Source organism: Ceraceosorus guamensis, assembly GCF_003144195.1.
Source record: "Ceraceosorus guamensis strain MCA 4658 unplaced genomic scaffold IE81scaffold_6, whole genome shotgun sequence".
In the NCBI taxonomy this organism is placed as follows: Eukaryota; Fungi; Basidiomycota; class Exobasidiomycetes; order Ceraceosorales; family Ceraceosoraceae; genus Ceraceosorus; species Ceraceosorus guamensis.
In genome coordinates, this window is record NW_020290001.1 from 521,844 (window position 1) to 535,297 (window position 13,454).

At 55.8% G+C, this 13,454-nt stretch overlaps 5 protein-coding genes across 5 annotated transcripts; 3 read left to right on the top strand and 2 right to left on the bottom strand.

Moving 5' to 3' along the window:
• Positions 1-540: 540 nt before the first annotated feature.
• IE81DRAFT_364314 (NicO-domain-containing protein) lies at positions 541-2,678 on the top strand. Its single transcript, XM_025516848.1, has 5 exons — positions 541-967; positions 1,068-1,723; positions 1,814-2,139; positions 2,210-2,328; positions 2,426-2,678. The coding sequence occupies exons 1-5, from the start codon at positions 696-698 to the stop codon at positions 2,595-2,597; spliced, it is 1,545 nt and encodes a 514-aa protein (XP_025372462.1). The 5' UTR covers positions 541-695; the 3' UTR covers positions 2,598-2,678.
• IE81DRAFT_211798 (hypothetical protein) lies at positions 2,670-4,347 on the bottom strand. Its single transcript, XM_025510977.1, has 6 exons — positions 4,068-4,347; positions 3,934-4,004; positions 3,268-3,750; positions 3,171-3,177; positions 2,992-3,109; positions 2,670-2,901 (listed from the first exon to the last, which is right to left on the bottom strand). Exons 1-6 carry the CDS (start codon positions 4,200-4,202, stop codon positions 2,807-2,809), a joined length of 909 nt encoding a protein of 302 aa, XP_025372463.1. The 5' UTR covers positions 4,203-4,347; the 3' UTR covers positions 2,670-2,806.
• A 1,593-nt stretch (positions 4,348-5,940) lies between these two features.
• On the top strand, positions 5,941-6,629 carry IE81DRAFT_211718 (hypothetical protein). The gene has a single exon (XM_025510975.1). The coding sequence runs from the start codon at positions 6,055-6,057 to the stop codon at positions 6,541-6,543; it is 489 nt and encodes a 162-aa protein (XP_025372464.1). The 5' UTR covers positions 5,941-6,054; the 3' UTR covers positions 6,544-6,629.
• A 1,191-nt stretch (positions 6,630-7,820) lies between these two features.
• Positions 7,821-11,969, top strand: IE81DRAFT_344991 (hypothetical protein; the record flags this gene model as incomplete). Its single annotated transcript, XM_025515868.1, has 3 exons — positions 7,821-8,159; positions 8,250-8,871; positions 8,947-11,969. 3 exons carry the CDS (start codon positions 7,821-7,823, stop codon positions 11,967-11,969), a joined length of 3,984 nt encoding a protein of 1,327 aa, XP_025372465.1.
• A 991-nt stretch (positions 11,970-12,960) lies between these two features.
• Positions 12,961-13,425, bottom strand: IE81DRAFT_211819 (hypothetical protein). The gene has a single exon (XM_025510978.1). It carries the CDS (start codon positions 13,368-13,370, stop codon positions 13,065-13,067), a length of 306 nt encoding a protein of 101 aa, XP_025372466.1. The 5' UTR covers positions 13,371-13,425; the 3' UTR covers positions 12,961-13,064.
• Positions 13,426-13,454: the final 29 nt, after the last annotated feature.

Here is a 13,454-nt window from a genome sequence, read left to right on the forward strand (position 1 = left end):
CTTGGCCGCTCCGAGAGTCTCATCGCGCAAATGATGCGACGTCTCGCAAACCTTATTGACAATCAAGCTTCCCAGCACCATGCGCTCCGATCTCTTCCACATCCAAAACTCGCACTTACGGTTACCCATCCATCACACAAAGTCACGCAATCTCATGTCTCTCCCAACGAATGCCGGGCCACCTGCATTTGCTGCTCGATGCTTGCTCACAAGATCTACGTTTTGAGTTGAAACTTTTTGCTGTCTGGGTGAGATGAGCTACTTAAAAAGTAGTGGTGGTAGTGGAAGCGATGTGCATGGCGGTACATAATGGCATGGCTTAGCGCCTTCGAACGAGTCTTGCCTAGCTGAAGTCACAGTGTGAGTGTGGCTTGCTGCAGAGATAAGGTTGCGGACGTGCATTAGCGTGCTTGGCTGCCATGGCCTTCCGACGCGAAGCTTTTTGTTGCTGGCCATGCAGCAATGCAGCAATGCAGCAGCTCCTGGAGCATTTTCTGCGGTCAGATGGCTGCGCTCAGCAGCTTTCGTTTGGTCTGCATCCACTCCTTCTGATCGAATCGAAGTTTGTGCGTTGGCCGAGTCACACGACAGGCCTCGTTGATGATGTCACCTTGGTGACGCTGATTGGACGGCGACCATCCATCTCAATTGGAGAGTTAGCAAAACAACGTACGTAGACCAGAAGCGAGCCTTGGATGATCACGATGAAGAGACATTTGCAGAGCTGGAGGAAGAAGCTCAGCCTCGATCCGCCAAACTTTACCCTCACACTCTTTGGTCGCTCTTTGTTGCTCGGCTTGGTGCTCTTTGCCATCAATGCTTTGCTCTGGATCGTATGCGCCATTCTCTTTACTCGCAGACCCGCCGGTCGGCCTGAGACGGATGCAGCAAACGGCAGCGTTTTGAGCCTGGCTTTGGTAGCTTGGACGACAGGTTTGAGGCACGGGCTGGATGCAGATCATATCTCGTGAGTGGGAGAGTAGATGCATTCCATTCCTGGACCAGCGTTCTCTGACTACTCGTTCGAACCCGCCGTGTCTCTGCCTATTCGCTTGGTCCGCCCAAAGACTGATCGATAATGCTTGCCGTCGCATCATGGCCTCTCCAGTCCGGCCCAATCGACCACCTCGTCGACCAGTGACTGTAGGCTTCTTCTTCGCCTGCGGTCACTCTACCGTCGTCTTTGTGACGACCGTTGTCATCGCCATTAGCGTGCAGGTCGCAGACCATCTGGACACGTTTGGAGACGTGGGTGGCATTATCGGTGCTAGCGTGAGCGGCAGTACCCTGCTCTTGATCGCCATCATCAACAGCTTCATCCTGCGAAAGACCTGGATCAAGCGCAAAGCCGCCCTGACCGAGCAGCATGAGAAGCGACGTGACAATGAGGCGTCGACTCAGAACAAGGAAAGGACCAGTATGGACGAAGAAGCAGCAAAGCTGCATGCTCCTAAAGATGCCGCACATGATTCCGCCACTCATTTCAATGGCGTCCTCACCAGGCTCTTCAAGCCTTTCTTGCATCTGCTTGACAGGCCATGGAAGTGCTACTTTATCGGTCTCGCTTTCGGCATAGGATTCGATACAGCCAGCACCATTGCTTTGCTGAGCGTAGCGCTCGTCGCCAGTCAGCGCTCTGGAGGTGTTGCGGGCTCGAGCGGAAATGTAGTCCTGCTCGCTCTACTCTTCACCAGCGGCATGGCCGCTGTGGACAGTGCAGACAGTGAGTGAAGAGCTGCGATCCGATTGTGAGCAGAGAAGCTCCCGCAGGCTGACAGGCTTCTGACTCGCGCTCCTTGAAATGGTGCACTAGACATTCTCATGGTCCATGCCTACTCGCCGGCGCAAAAAAGGCCGGGCCAAAGCAGATGGGCTCTCCTTGAGCGATCAAAAGTCCTCAGTACGGCATCAGATGAGGAGAATGGGGTCGAAGCGCCCAAGGCACAGGATCAGATCGTTGCGGAGACAGACACAGCGGTGGTGCCAAGCCCGAATGGCAGGCATGACGCACAGCAGTCTGAGCGAAGAGACGCGGCCGAATCGTCCGATGCCGGTCAGCAGCGAGCTGGCGCTTTGCAGGCGAGCAGCACAGCTACAACGCTGAGCATGATCCTCACGCTTCTCTCCATCTGCGTGGCTGTGAGTCTCGTTCGGCGTGGATAGAGGATGGCACGATGCTGATGTGCTTTTCTGCTTTTCTTTCCCTCAGGCTGCAATTTCCATCATCGTGCTGGTCGGTCTGATCGGTGACGAGTGTGCGAGATGCTCACGAGCTGCGGACAAGCAGGAAGAGACGGGAGACGCAGGTCTAGAGGGCAGATGGTGGCTGTGAGTTTCGCGAGTTTGCGTGCGCTTTACGATCGCACGAATCAGGATGCTGATGATGTCTACTGTCAATTCGTGAACACGTATCGCCTCTGCACAGTGCCTGGAGAAGAGCTAATGATAATTCAGGCTACATTGGTGCTGGCATCGTGGGTGTATTCGCATCATGCGTTGTAGCCTACTACGTCACGCGAAGATTGCTCCGGTCACGCAGAAGGGAGGTCGGCGCGGATCGTGCACAGGCGAAAGGCTCTCCAGCTCCCAACGCGTAGCTCCTCTGTAAATTTTATGCCATTCTATTCAAACGTGTAGCAGGCAGTGCATCGCACGAGGTGAGGCACTTTTTCAAGCCGATTTCGAAGGAGCAACATTGTTCGATTGTTCAGAACGCCACATTCGTGATTATCGCATCGCGCATGGAATGGGAGCGTTGATGAGCCGAGATTGGCATGAGGGACGAGAATGAAGAGCTATTGCACGTCTAGTCACGCGCATAGAAGACGCGGCCCTGCAACAGATCGTCGTCGTTTTCGTCGTCGCCGAAACTGCGCTGGCTGGGCTGACCAGGAATAGCCTCTGAAAGAACGCGCAAGAGGTTCAAAGTGCTGGCTGTCAGCTCGCGCGGCTCTTATTCATGCAATCTGCGCAAGACCAAAGACGACTCACTGGCCGGCTTGCCGTAGCCGAGAGTCGTCTTTCGGCGACAATTGTAGACGGCTGGTGCTGGATGAGGATCGGGTGTGCTAATGCCGGATTCGCGGCGCCACTTGACTCCGTCATACACCTGAGGCAAGGCGACAAAGTTAGTATGCAGCAAGACTTCCTGTCCGATATCGCCAACTCACTCCAGGTCTGAGTGGAATGGACAGGCAGGAGAAATTCAGGACGTCAGAGATTCAATGACACGAGCTGCGGTGGCGGCGGCGCAATGGCGCTACTCACAGCTCTCCCTCATCACCCTCGCACTGTTCGAATTTGCCGGTTTCGTAGCCATTGATGGACGGCATGTTCCAAGCACATCCCTCAAGGTCGTAAATGTGCTCGCAGTATTGAGCTCTTTGAGGACCGTGGCAAGCGCGGAAGCAGAACTCCTTGTCCGAAACGAATTGCGTCCACTCCTTGGCGTGACGCCACGTTCCATCGAAAGAGCGGGTGAACACGAGGCCACCGACTGGGTTTCCGATTTCTAGGGCTCCGTGGGGGTCCAATTCGCCGCCGTCATCGCCTGCTAGGATGTTGATCTTGGTGAGATCCCCAACACCGACTACTTGGAGGAAGCTTTTGGTCTTGACGAATTGGGCTCCCTGGATGGTGCCCCGGGGCATCAGCCTGGTTCCATAGCCAGACTTGATGCAATACGAAACTACTTCGCCCTCGACGTCGCCGATCGTCGGTCCCGTGTTGGCGGGGCCGAACAGGCAGAAGCTGTGAGAGGGTGGAGCGAGTGAGCTGTTGCGATCACACGCGATAAATGCAGGTGTTCGTTACTGATCTGGAGAAGCACTTACTCCTGTCACAACATAGAGCCAAAAGGAAGAGAAGGAGACACTGCGAAGGCTCAGCGCCCGCGCCTTCTGGAACCATGGGTGCTGAAATCAGTCGTCACGCACCTTGATGGAATTGATGTAAGAATTGGCGCAGAGAGCATCAGGACTCGAGGCACCGTACCTGCTTTGACACTGAGCGGACGAGAATGATCAGCCTAAATTTATGTCCGCTCTCGATTTTGACGAGATGCTTACATCGTTGAAGCCCGTCATATTGTCCTTGGTCTTTGCTGGAAGCGATGGAATATCGATGGCGTTGACTGATACGATGAGAGTCGAGACCGTCATGGCTGCCAGGACGGTCGAGGCTTTGATGAGTGGGCGCAACATGTTGAGGACAGGAGCTAGAGCAGGTCAAGTACGGTGATGGAAGATGTGGAGAGGAGTGAAGCTCGTCGTTAGACCGTAAAGAGTGTGAGGGCGCGTAATGCGTAAGGGTAGGAATAAAGGTTGAGGGGGGGTAAGAGGAGGGTGTTGAGTGAGGGGATAGTGAGAGGTGACAGAATATAGGTGGCACAAGACGAGGTTGATGCTCAGGTACCCTTCTGACTTATGAAGGGCCCGCGTATTACCTGGTCGAGGGCAAACGTCCATGCAGGTACGCGAGCGAGCGGGGGGCCGCTATTGTAAAGAAATGACGGAAGGCGTATACACCAGCCTCGGCCCGCTTATTGCTGCTGCTGAGCGCCTCGATGGATGGATGGCTGCAAATGTTCCAGAAATGCGTTCGTCGACTCGCGCAGACGGATATCGCTGCTGGCTCTTAAAGTGCGGTGCAGCACAGAGAGAGTGTTGGTATGTTTGCCAATCTGCGAGGAAGATCAGCGGCACCGAGCGATTTGCGATATGAACATTGACGGAGCTGATGGTGGGAGCGTGGCTGCATCGTGCGCGTCAGAAGGAGCGAGTTAAAGTGAAGCGAGCTCTGAGACACCGCTACCTCAATCTCCTCGAAAGCCGCGCGCGCAGGGAGAGGTCAAATAATGGCTATAGCTGATGTTGCCACGCTCTCTCGCCCTGTCCCGTGCAAGACCTGGAGCAGCGATACCGGAATCCCAAAGCGGCAGCTAGGATTGTGTAGCAATGCTCCAGGCGCATGCATGTATGCATGCTAGACAGATTATGACGCTGATCGTTTAATCTGTGCCCCTGCCAGCATGGTTGATTCTGATTGATATGTGCGCACGTAGCCTTCACTCACTTTGGTGTTGCTTTGGGCGCAATCATCTCGCGGTAATTGCAGGCTTCAGCTTGGAAACGTCAAGCCTTGCGCATCAAAAATAGAAGCCCGCGGATCGACTTCTTGATTGCCAGCAGCGATCATGAATGCCTATATCGCTGCTGTCGGGTTGAGATCAAGCCGCGAAATGAGCGCTCAAAGTGGGAGTGTGATGGGGCTGCTATATCGATCAAGTCTCGGCGTCCACATCGACGAACGTACCCTGGTCCGAGGAGTATGATTTCGGTCCTTTCTTCGCAGGATGGTTTCAAGTCAAGAGTGCTGCGAGGCATGCATGCACGTGCACCGTTGCGTACCGCTGCGTGTGTCTTTTTTCTTATTTTTGTCTGAATCCTCCAAGTCAGCAGAATATGCGACGGAACAACTTGGACTTGGGACCAATTGAGCGTCAAATTTAAGTGCGTGCTATCTCGTATATATAGCTGCTGAGCACTCGATCATGCTGATCCCTCGCACGGTTGCATGGTGCCGAACCGCGGTTGCATGCATATGCGAATGCTGGTGCTTCGTTATTCTGATTCAAAGTTTGCTGCGTCCAGCAGCCAGCAGATTAAGCGATCGGATGAGTCACGATCGAATGAGGCGCCAGCAGCAGCATGTGTATGCATTCGCCAGCACATATATATGCAATCCACATTGGTTATTCTTGAGCAAGACTCCGGCGGCGGCGCAAGAAGAGATCTCCAATGCGCCTTCTCGCAGGACGGGTCGGTGATCGTCATGGTATAGCACGTCGCAGAGTTGCGGACCTGCCAAACGTCGCACATGACTTCTGGCATGGCTCGATCACGCAAGGGTGATCTTCATGGATAGCCGTCGAAGATGTCATGCTGATGAGTGACATTGAGGCTTGTAGGGTGTCTGCTGGCAGCCGCAAAGGTACTGCTGGAGTCGTTTTGAATCTGCAGATCGCTTTGGCTTCGCTGTCTCGGCAAGAGCTGCATGATGGTGGGACCCTCTTCGATCTGCGACCACGATGGATGCCTGCGCATGCTGCATCATGCACATTCTCGATTCGTGACTGCAAGGCGCAAGGTGCGATCCTACTTTCAGGATCTGAGACCTATATGCCATGTCCAAATCAATCTGCGCCTCTTGTGCAGATTTGATGGACTCACGGCGAGGCCAGGAAGGAAGCTAATGCTGATTGGCATGCGCGTGGATGCCTTGACAAATTTTCCAGTCCCAACGAGGAGGAAAGCGGAATTCCTATTCGACGCTGTCGTTGTTGCAGAGTCGAAGAGTGGACAGCGCTCGGGATGCGCTGGGGTCACGGAAGGCAGTCATCAGAGTCGGAGTGCTGCATCCCACCGCATCAGATGCGATCGAGTGAGGAGTCGTCGCTCAAGCTTCATAAATGCTGCAGAAGCTTCGTCATCGCGAGTCATAGCTAGGCGACGCTTTCCGGGACTTTCTTTCGGCGATTCTTGATAATCGTCGCATTTGCCTGGATCGCCTTCTTCCCGAGATATCCGTCTAATCTTTTGTGTCAGGCCCGCTCAACTTCGAGCTCGAGCGTGCTCAATTACCACTGTTGTTCTCGCGTTCATCACGTGGCGTGAACATTGAAGTGAAGCCTTGCTCCTTTCACTTGCTATATCTGATGCACGACTTTGAAGTGCTGCTTTCTGATTTCTCGACCTCATACAATCCAGCGTCATGGGTAAGTCCATTTGGCCAGCCAACCTCGACGATGCTCTGCCACGGCAAGGCACTACAGGCCCAAGTCTGTAGTGCTCACACTAGCCTTCCTGACTTCCATTCGCAAAGCGGGATGTATCCAGCACGCGTGAATCCTTGTTCGAGCCAGCATATGTGATGAGGCCGCTACTTCATGTGTTGTGCGTCCTTCAGGGATGGTCAGGTCGTGATGTGATGAGTCTCGAGGAAGGAGAGACACCATCACGGCACCCGAATCAAAAAGAAAGGTTTCAAGTCACGGAGTCTTGAGTTGGGGAGCCGGCCAACGTGTCACGTGAATAGACAATAAGCGCGACTTCCCGCACACGCCAGACGTTGGCGCAGGGGCCAATTCGCGGCGGTGTGCTGGTCGGTCCACGCGCACCAAGCATGCAGCGTTCAAGGGGCTCTCGCTCGATCCTCCGGTGTGAATCATCGCGTGCGGTCGATCACAGCAGACGCGCTCCCCCCACCTACTTACTCACACTTTGACTTGCTCACGGGATTTTGCTCTGGATAGAGCGCCTTTGACCCTGGCACGCAATCGTCGCTTGCGCAAGCCTATCTGGACTGCCAACCTCCCTCGCTCGATCTCACCAACCTCAAAGGCTAGCGACTCGTGCCAGACGATTCACTCTGTGCTTCTCCTGCCCAGACCCATTGCTGAACAAGATCAGCATATAAAGCTGCACTTCTCTCCCATCTCATCACTCGCACTTCCATCCAGACATTCAGCATTCATCATAGCGGAAGAGCACAACGCTGCATTTTCCCAGTCGGAGACGTACAAGCAATCTGCTCAGGTCCTCGAATTGCACCTTCTTGATGCAGTACTTCTCTTCTTCATCGAACGATAACCTCTTCGCATTTCTAGAGACGATAAGCGCATCAGAACGCTCCCGTTACGACACCGCCCTTTACGACACCGCCCTTCACGACACCGCCCTTTACGACACCACCCTTTACGACATCCCGCAAACGACGACTCCTTCCGCAAATCTGTTCAAGCCACTGGCACGAGGTGCAGGATGGCAATGCGAGGTCCGCAAAGCGTCTCTGCTCGTTCCATGGGAGCAGGAGGTGGGATGATGTCGCCGCCAAATGGAGCAGGCATGTCGACCCCACCTCACAAGGGGACATTACCGCCAGGCACCAAAGTTCAGGTTGGCCAAATCACAGTGACTGTTCAAAAGTACCTCTCCGAAGGCGGCTTCGCTCACGTCTACCTGGTCAAGACCAACCAGCCCATCCCTTTGCCCGCTGCAGCTGGCGCTCAACCTGGCGCCGAGTACACGCACGTGCTCAAGAGGATGGCAGTGCCGGATAAGGACATGTTGGCTCATGTGCGGGGAGAAGTCGAAATTCACGTGAGTCCGCTCGCAGCCGTTGACCAGCAAACGTGCTTCCCCGGCTATGCGAGCAACGAGTAGAAGACTGATGGCTTCACGCCTCCACAGCGCGCTCTTCGATCGCACCCAAATCTAGTGCACTTTATCGAAGCGTGTGCGACAGCGCTTCCTGGCGGGGGCTACGAAGTTTTTATCCTCATGGAATTCTGTTCGGGAGGAGGTCTTATAGACATGATGAATGCGCACCTCCGCACGCGGTTATCGGAGCCGGATGTGCTGCGAATCTTTTGCGACGTCGCTTCCGGCCTCTCAGCGATGCATCACTCTTCGCCGCCGTTGATGCATCGAGATCTCAAGGTGGAAAACGTCCTGTTATCCCCCGCACCGGGTCGAACTGGAGGTGTGACCTACAAGCTCTGCGACTTTGGCTCTGCGAAGCAGATCCTCTCGCGCAGAGCTCCTCGAAGCGTGGATGAGGTTCGCAAGCTGGAAGAGGAGCTCAACCGGACTACTACGCTGCAGTACCGTGCACCCGAGATGGTCGACGTGGGGCAAAGGCGCGTCATTGATGAGAAGGCAGATGTCTGGGCAATGGGAGTGCTGCTGTACAAGCTTTGCTACTACACCACTCCATTCGAGGAAAATGGCGGCGGACCTTTGGCGATCTTGAATGCGAGATATCGCTTCCCTTCTGCACCTAGCTACAGTCAAGGTGTCAAGGCTTTGATCGGTGAGTAGTTGGACTCGGTCTCACCAAAGCGCCCTGTTCGCGTAGCTGATTCGTTTGTCCGTTTCGTAAATTCAGCTTCTATGCTACAGGAACAATCTTCTTCGAGACCGAGCATTGATGAGCTCATCGTGAGAGCGCACAAGCTTCTCGGCACTCCTCCACCAGCGAGCGTGGTCCATTACGCTCAATTGGTCGCCAATGGCAAAGTTGTATCCGAACTACCTTCCGTCAAGACTGCGAGCGGTAGAGAGCTGGACGCGGATGCTGCTGCTCGAGCGTTGAGACCAGGCAAAGCGCAGGTCTCTGCGGCTGCAGAAGTCACATCGTTGATAGACATGGCGCCCTCCAAAGAAGAGCTCGCGAGGCTGGAGCAACAGGAAAGAGAGAAGCGGGCAGAAGCTATCACTCCTATGCGGCGCGGCCGGCCTGGGAAGACTGCGCCAACAGCGGGAAATGTTGCTCCTGTAGCGTCAACGCCCCAGAACGAATTCCCAGACTTTTCGTCCAAAGATCTCCCGCTGGCAGCTACATCAGCTGGTGGCTTCTCGGACACTTTCGTTCCCTCACCTTCGCTTGGCTTCGGTGACTCTTTTGCTCCGAGCCCTGCGCAAACTCCAGCCATTATGTCTAAGGGTGCCCAAATTGATCGTCTTCAGGTAGAAGATGCCGATTCAGGAGCGCGAACAACTCCTCTTTCTCATAGCCCTGCTTTGCCGGGCTTTTCAGCGAGTCCCCCATCTCGCATTAGCCCTGTGCCCAGTCCACTGCCACTAGCATCCACATCAGATGTCCAGGTGTTGAAGCGGAAGGAAGCAAACAACGAAGCTACATCCCGCTTCCCAAGCGTGGAGGAGCTTGATGCGCGCTATGCGCCTGCTCCGTCAGATCAGGGTATCAAGAAGAAAGAGTTGCCCGGCATCTCCTCGCGACCGACAGTAGGCACTGTGGCGAGTCGTTTCGGGGCCCAGAGCAAGATGACGCCTTCGAGCACTTCCACTCAACCCGCTCCGAACACTGGTGCATCGCTCTCCTCGAGATGGCCACCTCTGGCAGGAGAAAACGACTCGACTTCGCCGTCTGCGCCATCTGGCAGTACTGTGCAGCGGAGTCAGACTGCAATCGAAAATCGGCACTCGGTTGCGGACTTTGCACGCAAGCGTCCAACGTGGGAGCAAAGTGGGAGCGCGCGTAGTCCAAAAGATCTGCCGGCGGCTCCGAGCTTGCCGGCTCGAAAGCCGATGCCGAAAGATTGGCTTGCTGACGCCACGAACGAGGACCGGTCGTCTGCTCCCAGTAGCTACGAGTCTACAGCAGCTGCTGCCAAAAGCAAGCTTTCAGCCCCCGTGGAAATTGCTGAACCTGCGTCTTATCGCTCACCGGCACGGTTCGGCAAGGGCATCGCGGTTGAGATTCCGTCTAAGGGACGTACCAGCGACGACTCGAGCGGAGAAGATGAAGGTCCGGAGGACGCAGCACCGGCAAGAAGACCCGTCAGCATGTTGTCTCCACCATCTGTTCAAGCCACGCCTGTCTCGAGGCATGCGCCAGGTCGTGTGCAAGCTCCATCGTGGCTGGTCAGCGATACGGATACGTCCAGATTGAGAGGTGACGCTGGAGCAAAGTTGCACGCACCGACATCGGCATCGTCTTCACCGAGACCGACCGCAATCTCGCCGACCGCAGAAGCTCCTCCTTCTCCGCGTCCTGAAGGCCAAGAGGAGCGAGTGCCCGCAGCAGGTACAACGGCTGTGGCACGAGCGCCGGCGTGGGACGAAGATGACGAGGAACAGCGAGCCATGCCGTTTGACAAGTCTGAGGGGACATCACGCCTGGCCGATGCGACGGCTGCAGCCAAGTCCACTGTCAGCGCTGCAGTTGGCAAGCTCATAGACTTTGGGAGCAATAGCAGGCACACCTCGGCCGAGTACCCTTCCACGGACCTGCCGACAACTACGATCGACCACGGCATCAGCCCGTACAGTCCATCCGTCGCCAAATTTGGTAATCTCAGCATCTCGGACGTTTCTAGCCAGGCAGCTGCCGTCACTGAAAAGACCAGGGCTTCAGCCAGCCCACTTCGCCAGTCTGAAGACAATGGAAGCTCGCGAAATAGCCAGAGTGCAATGGAAGTGAATGGCAATAGCGATGCGAAGAGCACAAGCTCCGTCGATGCGACGGGGTCAGCAGCAAGGAACGCCGACCCAGATCCCAGCTCGGCCAGCAGCGAGGATTTCATGAAACGATTCCCTGCCATGGACGTCGAGACTGCTGAGCGTGAGATACGTGCGAGAGCATCACCGCTTCCCGCCCAGAGGAGTGACTCGAGGCCTATCAGTGAAGTGGGACCGAAAGCAAGTGCGAAGGTGATGGAAACTCGTGGAGAGAAAAGCCCCTTGACGGGCTCGAAAGCCTTGGCGTCTAGAACGCCCGAGCCGCGCATCATCAAGCCCCAGGCTCGTCCCGCGCCAAAAGTCACGCCTGGGTTCGTTAGGGAGCGACAAAAGTCCCTGACTGGAGGATCGCAGCGTCCCGCTTCTGTGGACCTCGCGCCGCCCCTGCCACACACACGTGGCCCGCGGCTACCAGGCTTCGCAGGGCGACAGGACGATGAGCAGCGTCATCTGGCACCCGCGCCCGCGTCGAAAGCCCCCGTCAAGACTGGACCTCTCAAGCCGTGGGAGCGAGAGGCAGTGGAGAGGGAGGCTGCTGACCGATCGTCGGTTGTTCGAAATCAAGCTGGCGCATCTTCAGGCGCCTCTTCACCTGCCTCTCATCCTGGCGAACCCGGTCAATCAGACGCAGCTCCAGAAGCGTACAGCGGCGTCTCGAAGCTCGTCTCTCAGTGGCAACAGAACGCGAGCAGAGGAGCGCCTGGTTGGGGAAGGGTCGGCGCTACTGCGGATCCTAGAAGGGCAAACGAGGCGAAGCTCTTCCACGATGCCGCTCGTCACATTGCTGCTCGTGATGTCGATGGCCTAACACCTAGCCAGGTCACATCTCATGAGAGAGGAGCGGTCACGGGTGGGATTGTAAGATCGGCTACTGTTGCAGAAGGCATCGTTGGCAATGCAAGTCGTCGAGCTGGTAGAGATGTCTAGAGCATCACCTCATCACGGCTGTCGTGTTTTTCTAATAGCACATATACGGGGCTCACGGGATTGTGAGGCTTGCATGTTCCTCGTACAATCTATGCGAATGCAATTTGCCATTTTCCTTTGACAGATCCGCCCGTATGGGCCAGCGGACGAGACTTGCCTGGCGTGAACTCGCGGAGACTCTTCCCCACAAGCACAAACGTGAATTTGGCCTTGAGGGTTTGATGGATACGTTGGTCCGGTGCATGACATTTGTGATTGCGAATTTCGGCAAAAGCGCGACCACGCGGCGCGATCCCCGCGTTGTGGCTTGGCGCGCTGCGCTGGCTGACTGATGATCTCATATCTCCATGACGATTTTTTGATCCAGCGGCCGAGTTTGCAACTCCAAGATGAAGCGATCACATATATGACGACCGTGGCTTTTCTTTTTCTTCGAGCTGATGACAGAAGATCGACGTGTGACGATTGGCATCAAGCGAAGCCTTTCTCGTCCTCAGCTTCGAGCGAGAAGATTTTGGGCTTGTTGGACCCTGACTGTTGTCTTTGGCTCACTCTGCCCAGAGCGTTCGTCTGCTTGCTGCTGGTCGTGACCAAGCGTAAGTGAATGGAGCGTGCGTAGAAGTCGTTTCTGGATCACTCGATCTCGACGCATGTATTGTTCTGCCGTGCAAGTCGGAAAGGTGCATGGCATATTTCGAATAATTTTCAGCTTCGGGGAGGGCGGGAGGCAGCTATAGGGTCGTCGGCCGGGACAGCTTGAGTGTGGGTAGTAGTCAAGGTGTTGCTGCCCTTACGTCCGAGCCCTGCCTCAACTAAGATCCTGGCCGCCGCCGCTGCAGCAGCCATGCATGCGCGGCTTCGGGCGAGTCGATGCATGCATGGCCCCATCAGCTAGTCGATCGAGAGAATCGTAAATCTACAGCGCATGCATGCATGCATGCAGCAGCAGCAGCGCCCGCAATGAGGCCGCGGGCGGAAAGTCCCATCCGGGCGTAAAGAAACGCACGCGCGCGCATATGCTGCCTGCTTATTCTCGACGTCGTCGTCGTCGCCGCGCGCGTGATGCGCATACGTGTTGAGGCCGCGGTGATATGCTCACGCGCGTCCCCGGCCGGCATGCACATACGCGGTGAGGGGACTGTCTTCGTTCGGGCGATTCAATTCACATTCGTGATGGGTCATGCATGCGCGTGCTCTGCTGGCTTTGCATGCTGGGCGGATGCAGCTTTCCATGAGCTCCCGGATATGCTGCTGATGTGTATAGCGACCAGGCCGTGACTGATGGCTGCATGCATGCATGGCCACGGCTGAGAGAGTCCGCGGTACAGTCACGAGTGTGCAAGCAGCTGCATTGCTTCCAAGACGAGATGCATGCAACGCTCGCGCGTGCGCCTGCTGCATCGGAACCGTTCCGTTCTGCGCGCGTGTTTGCGCTGCATTTGCGCTCCTGCCATCGGCCAGCAGCAGCAGCAGCAGCAGCTATAG

Coding starts and splice junctions, on each gene's coding strand:
- IE81DRAFT_364314 (XM_025516848.1), top strand. CDS start 696: ATGATCACGATGAAGAGACATTTGCAGAGCTGGAGGAAGAAGCTCAGC. Junction 2,140..2,209: donor TTCTCTCCATCTGCGTGGCT/GTGAGTCTCGTT, acceptor TCTTTCCCTCAG/GCTGCAATTTCCATCATCGT. Junction 2,329..2,425: donor CTAGAGGGCAGATGGTGGCT/GTGAGTTTCGCG, acceptor GCCTCTGCACAG/TGCCTGGAGAAGAGCTAATG.
- IE81DRAFT_211798 (XM_025510977.1), bottom strand. CDS start 4,202: ATGTTGCGCCCACTCATCAAAGCCTCGACCGTCCTGGCAGCCATGACG. Junction 4,005..4,067: donor ATATGACGGGCTTCAACGAT/GTAAGCATCTCG, acceptor TCGTCCGCTCAG/TGTCAAAGCAGGTACGGTGC. Junction 3,751..3,933: donor TACATCAATTCCATCAAGGT/GCGTGACGACTG, acceptor ACCCTCTCACAG/CTTCTGCCTGTTCGGCCCCG.
- IE81DRAFT_211819 (XM_025510978.1), bottom strand. CDS start 13,370: ATGCAGCAGGCGCACGCGCGAGCGTTGCATGCATCTCGTCTTGGAAGC.
- IE81DRAFT_211718 (XM_025510975.1), top strand. CDS start 6,055: ATGATGGTGGGACCCTCTTCGATCTGCGACCACGATGGATGCCTGCGC.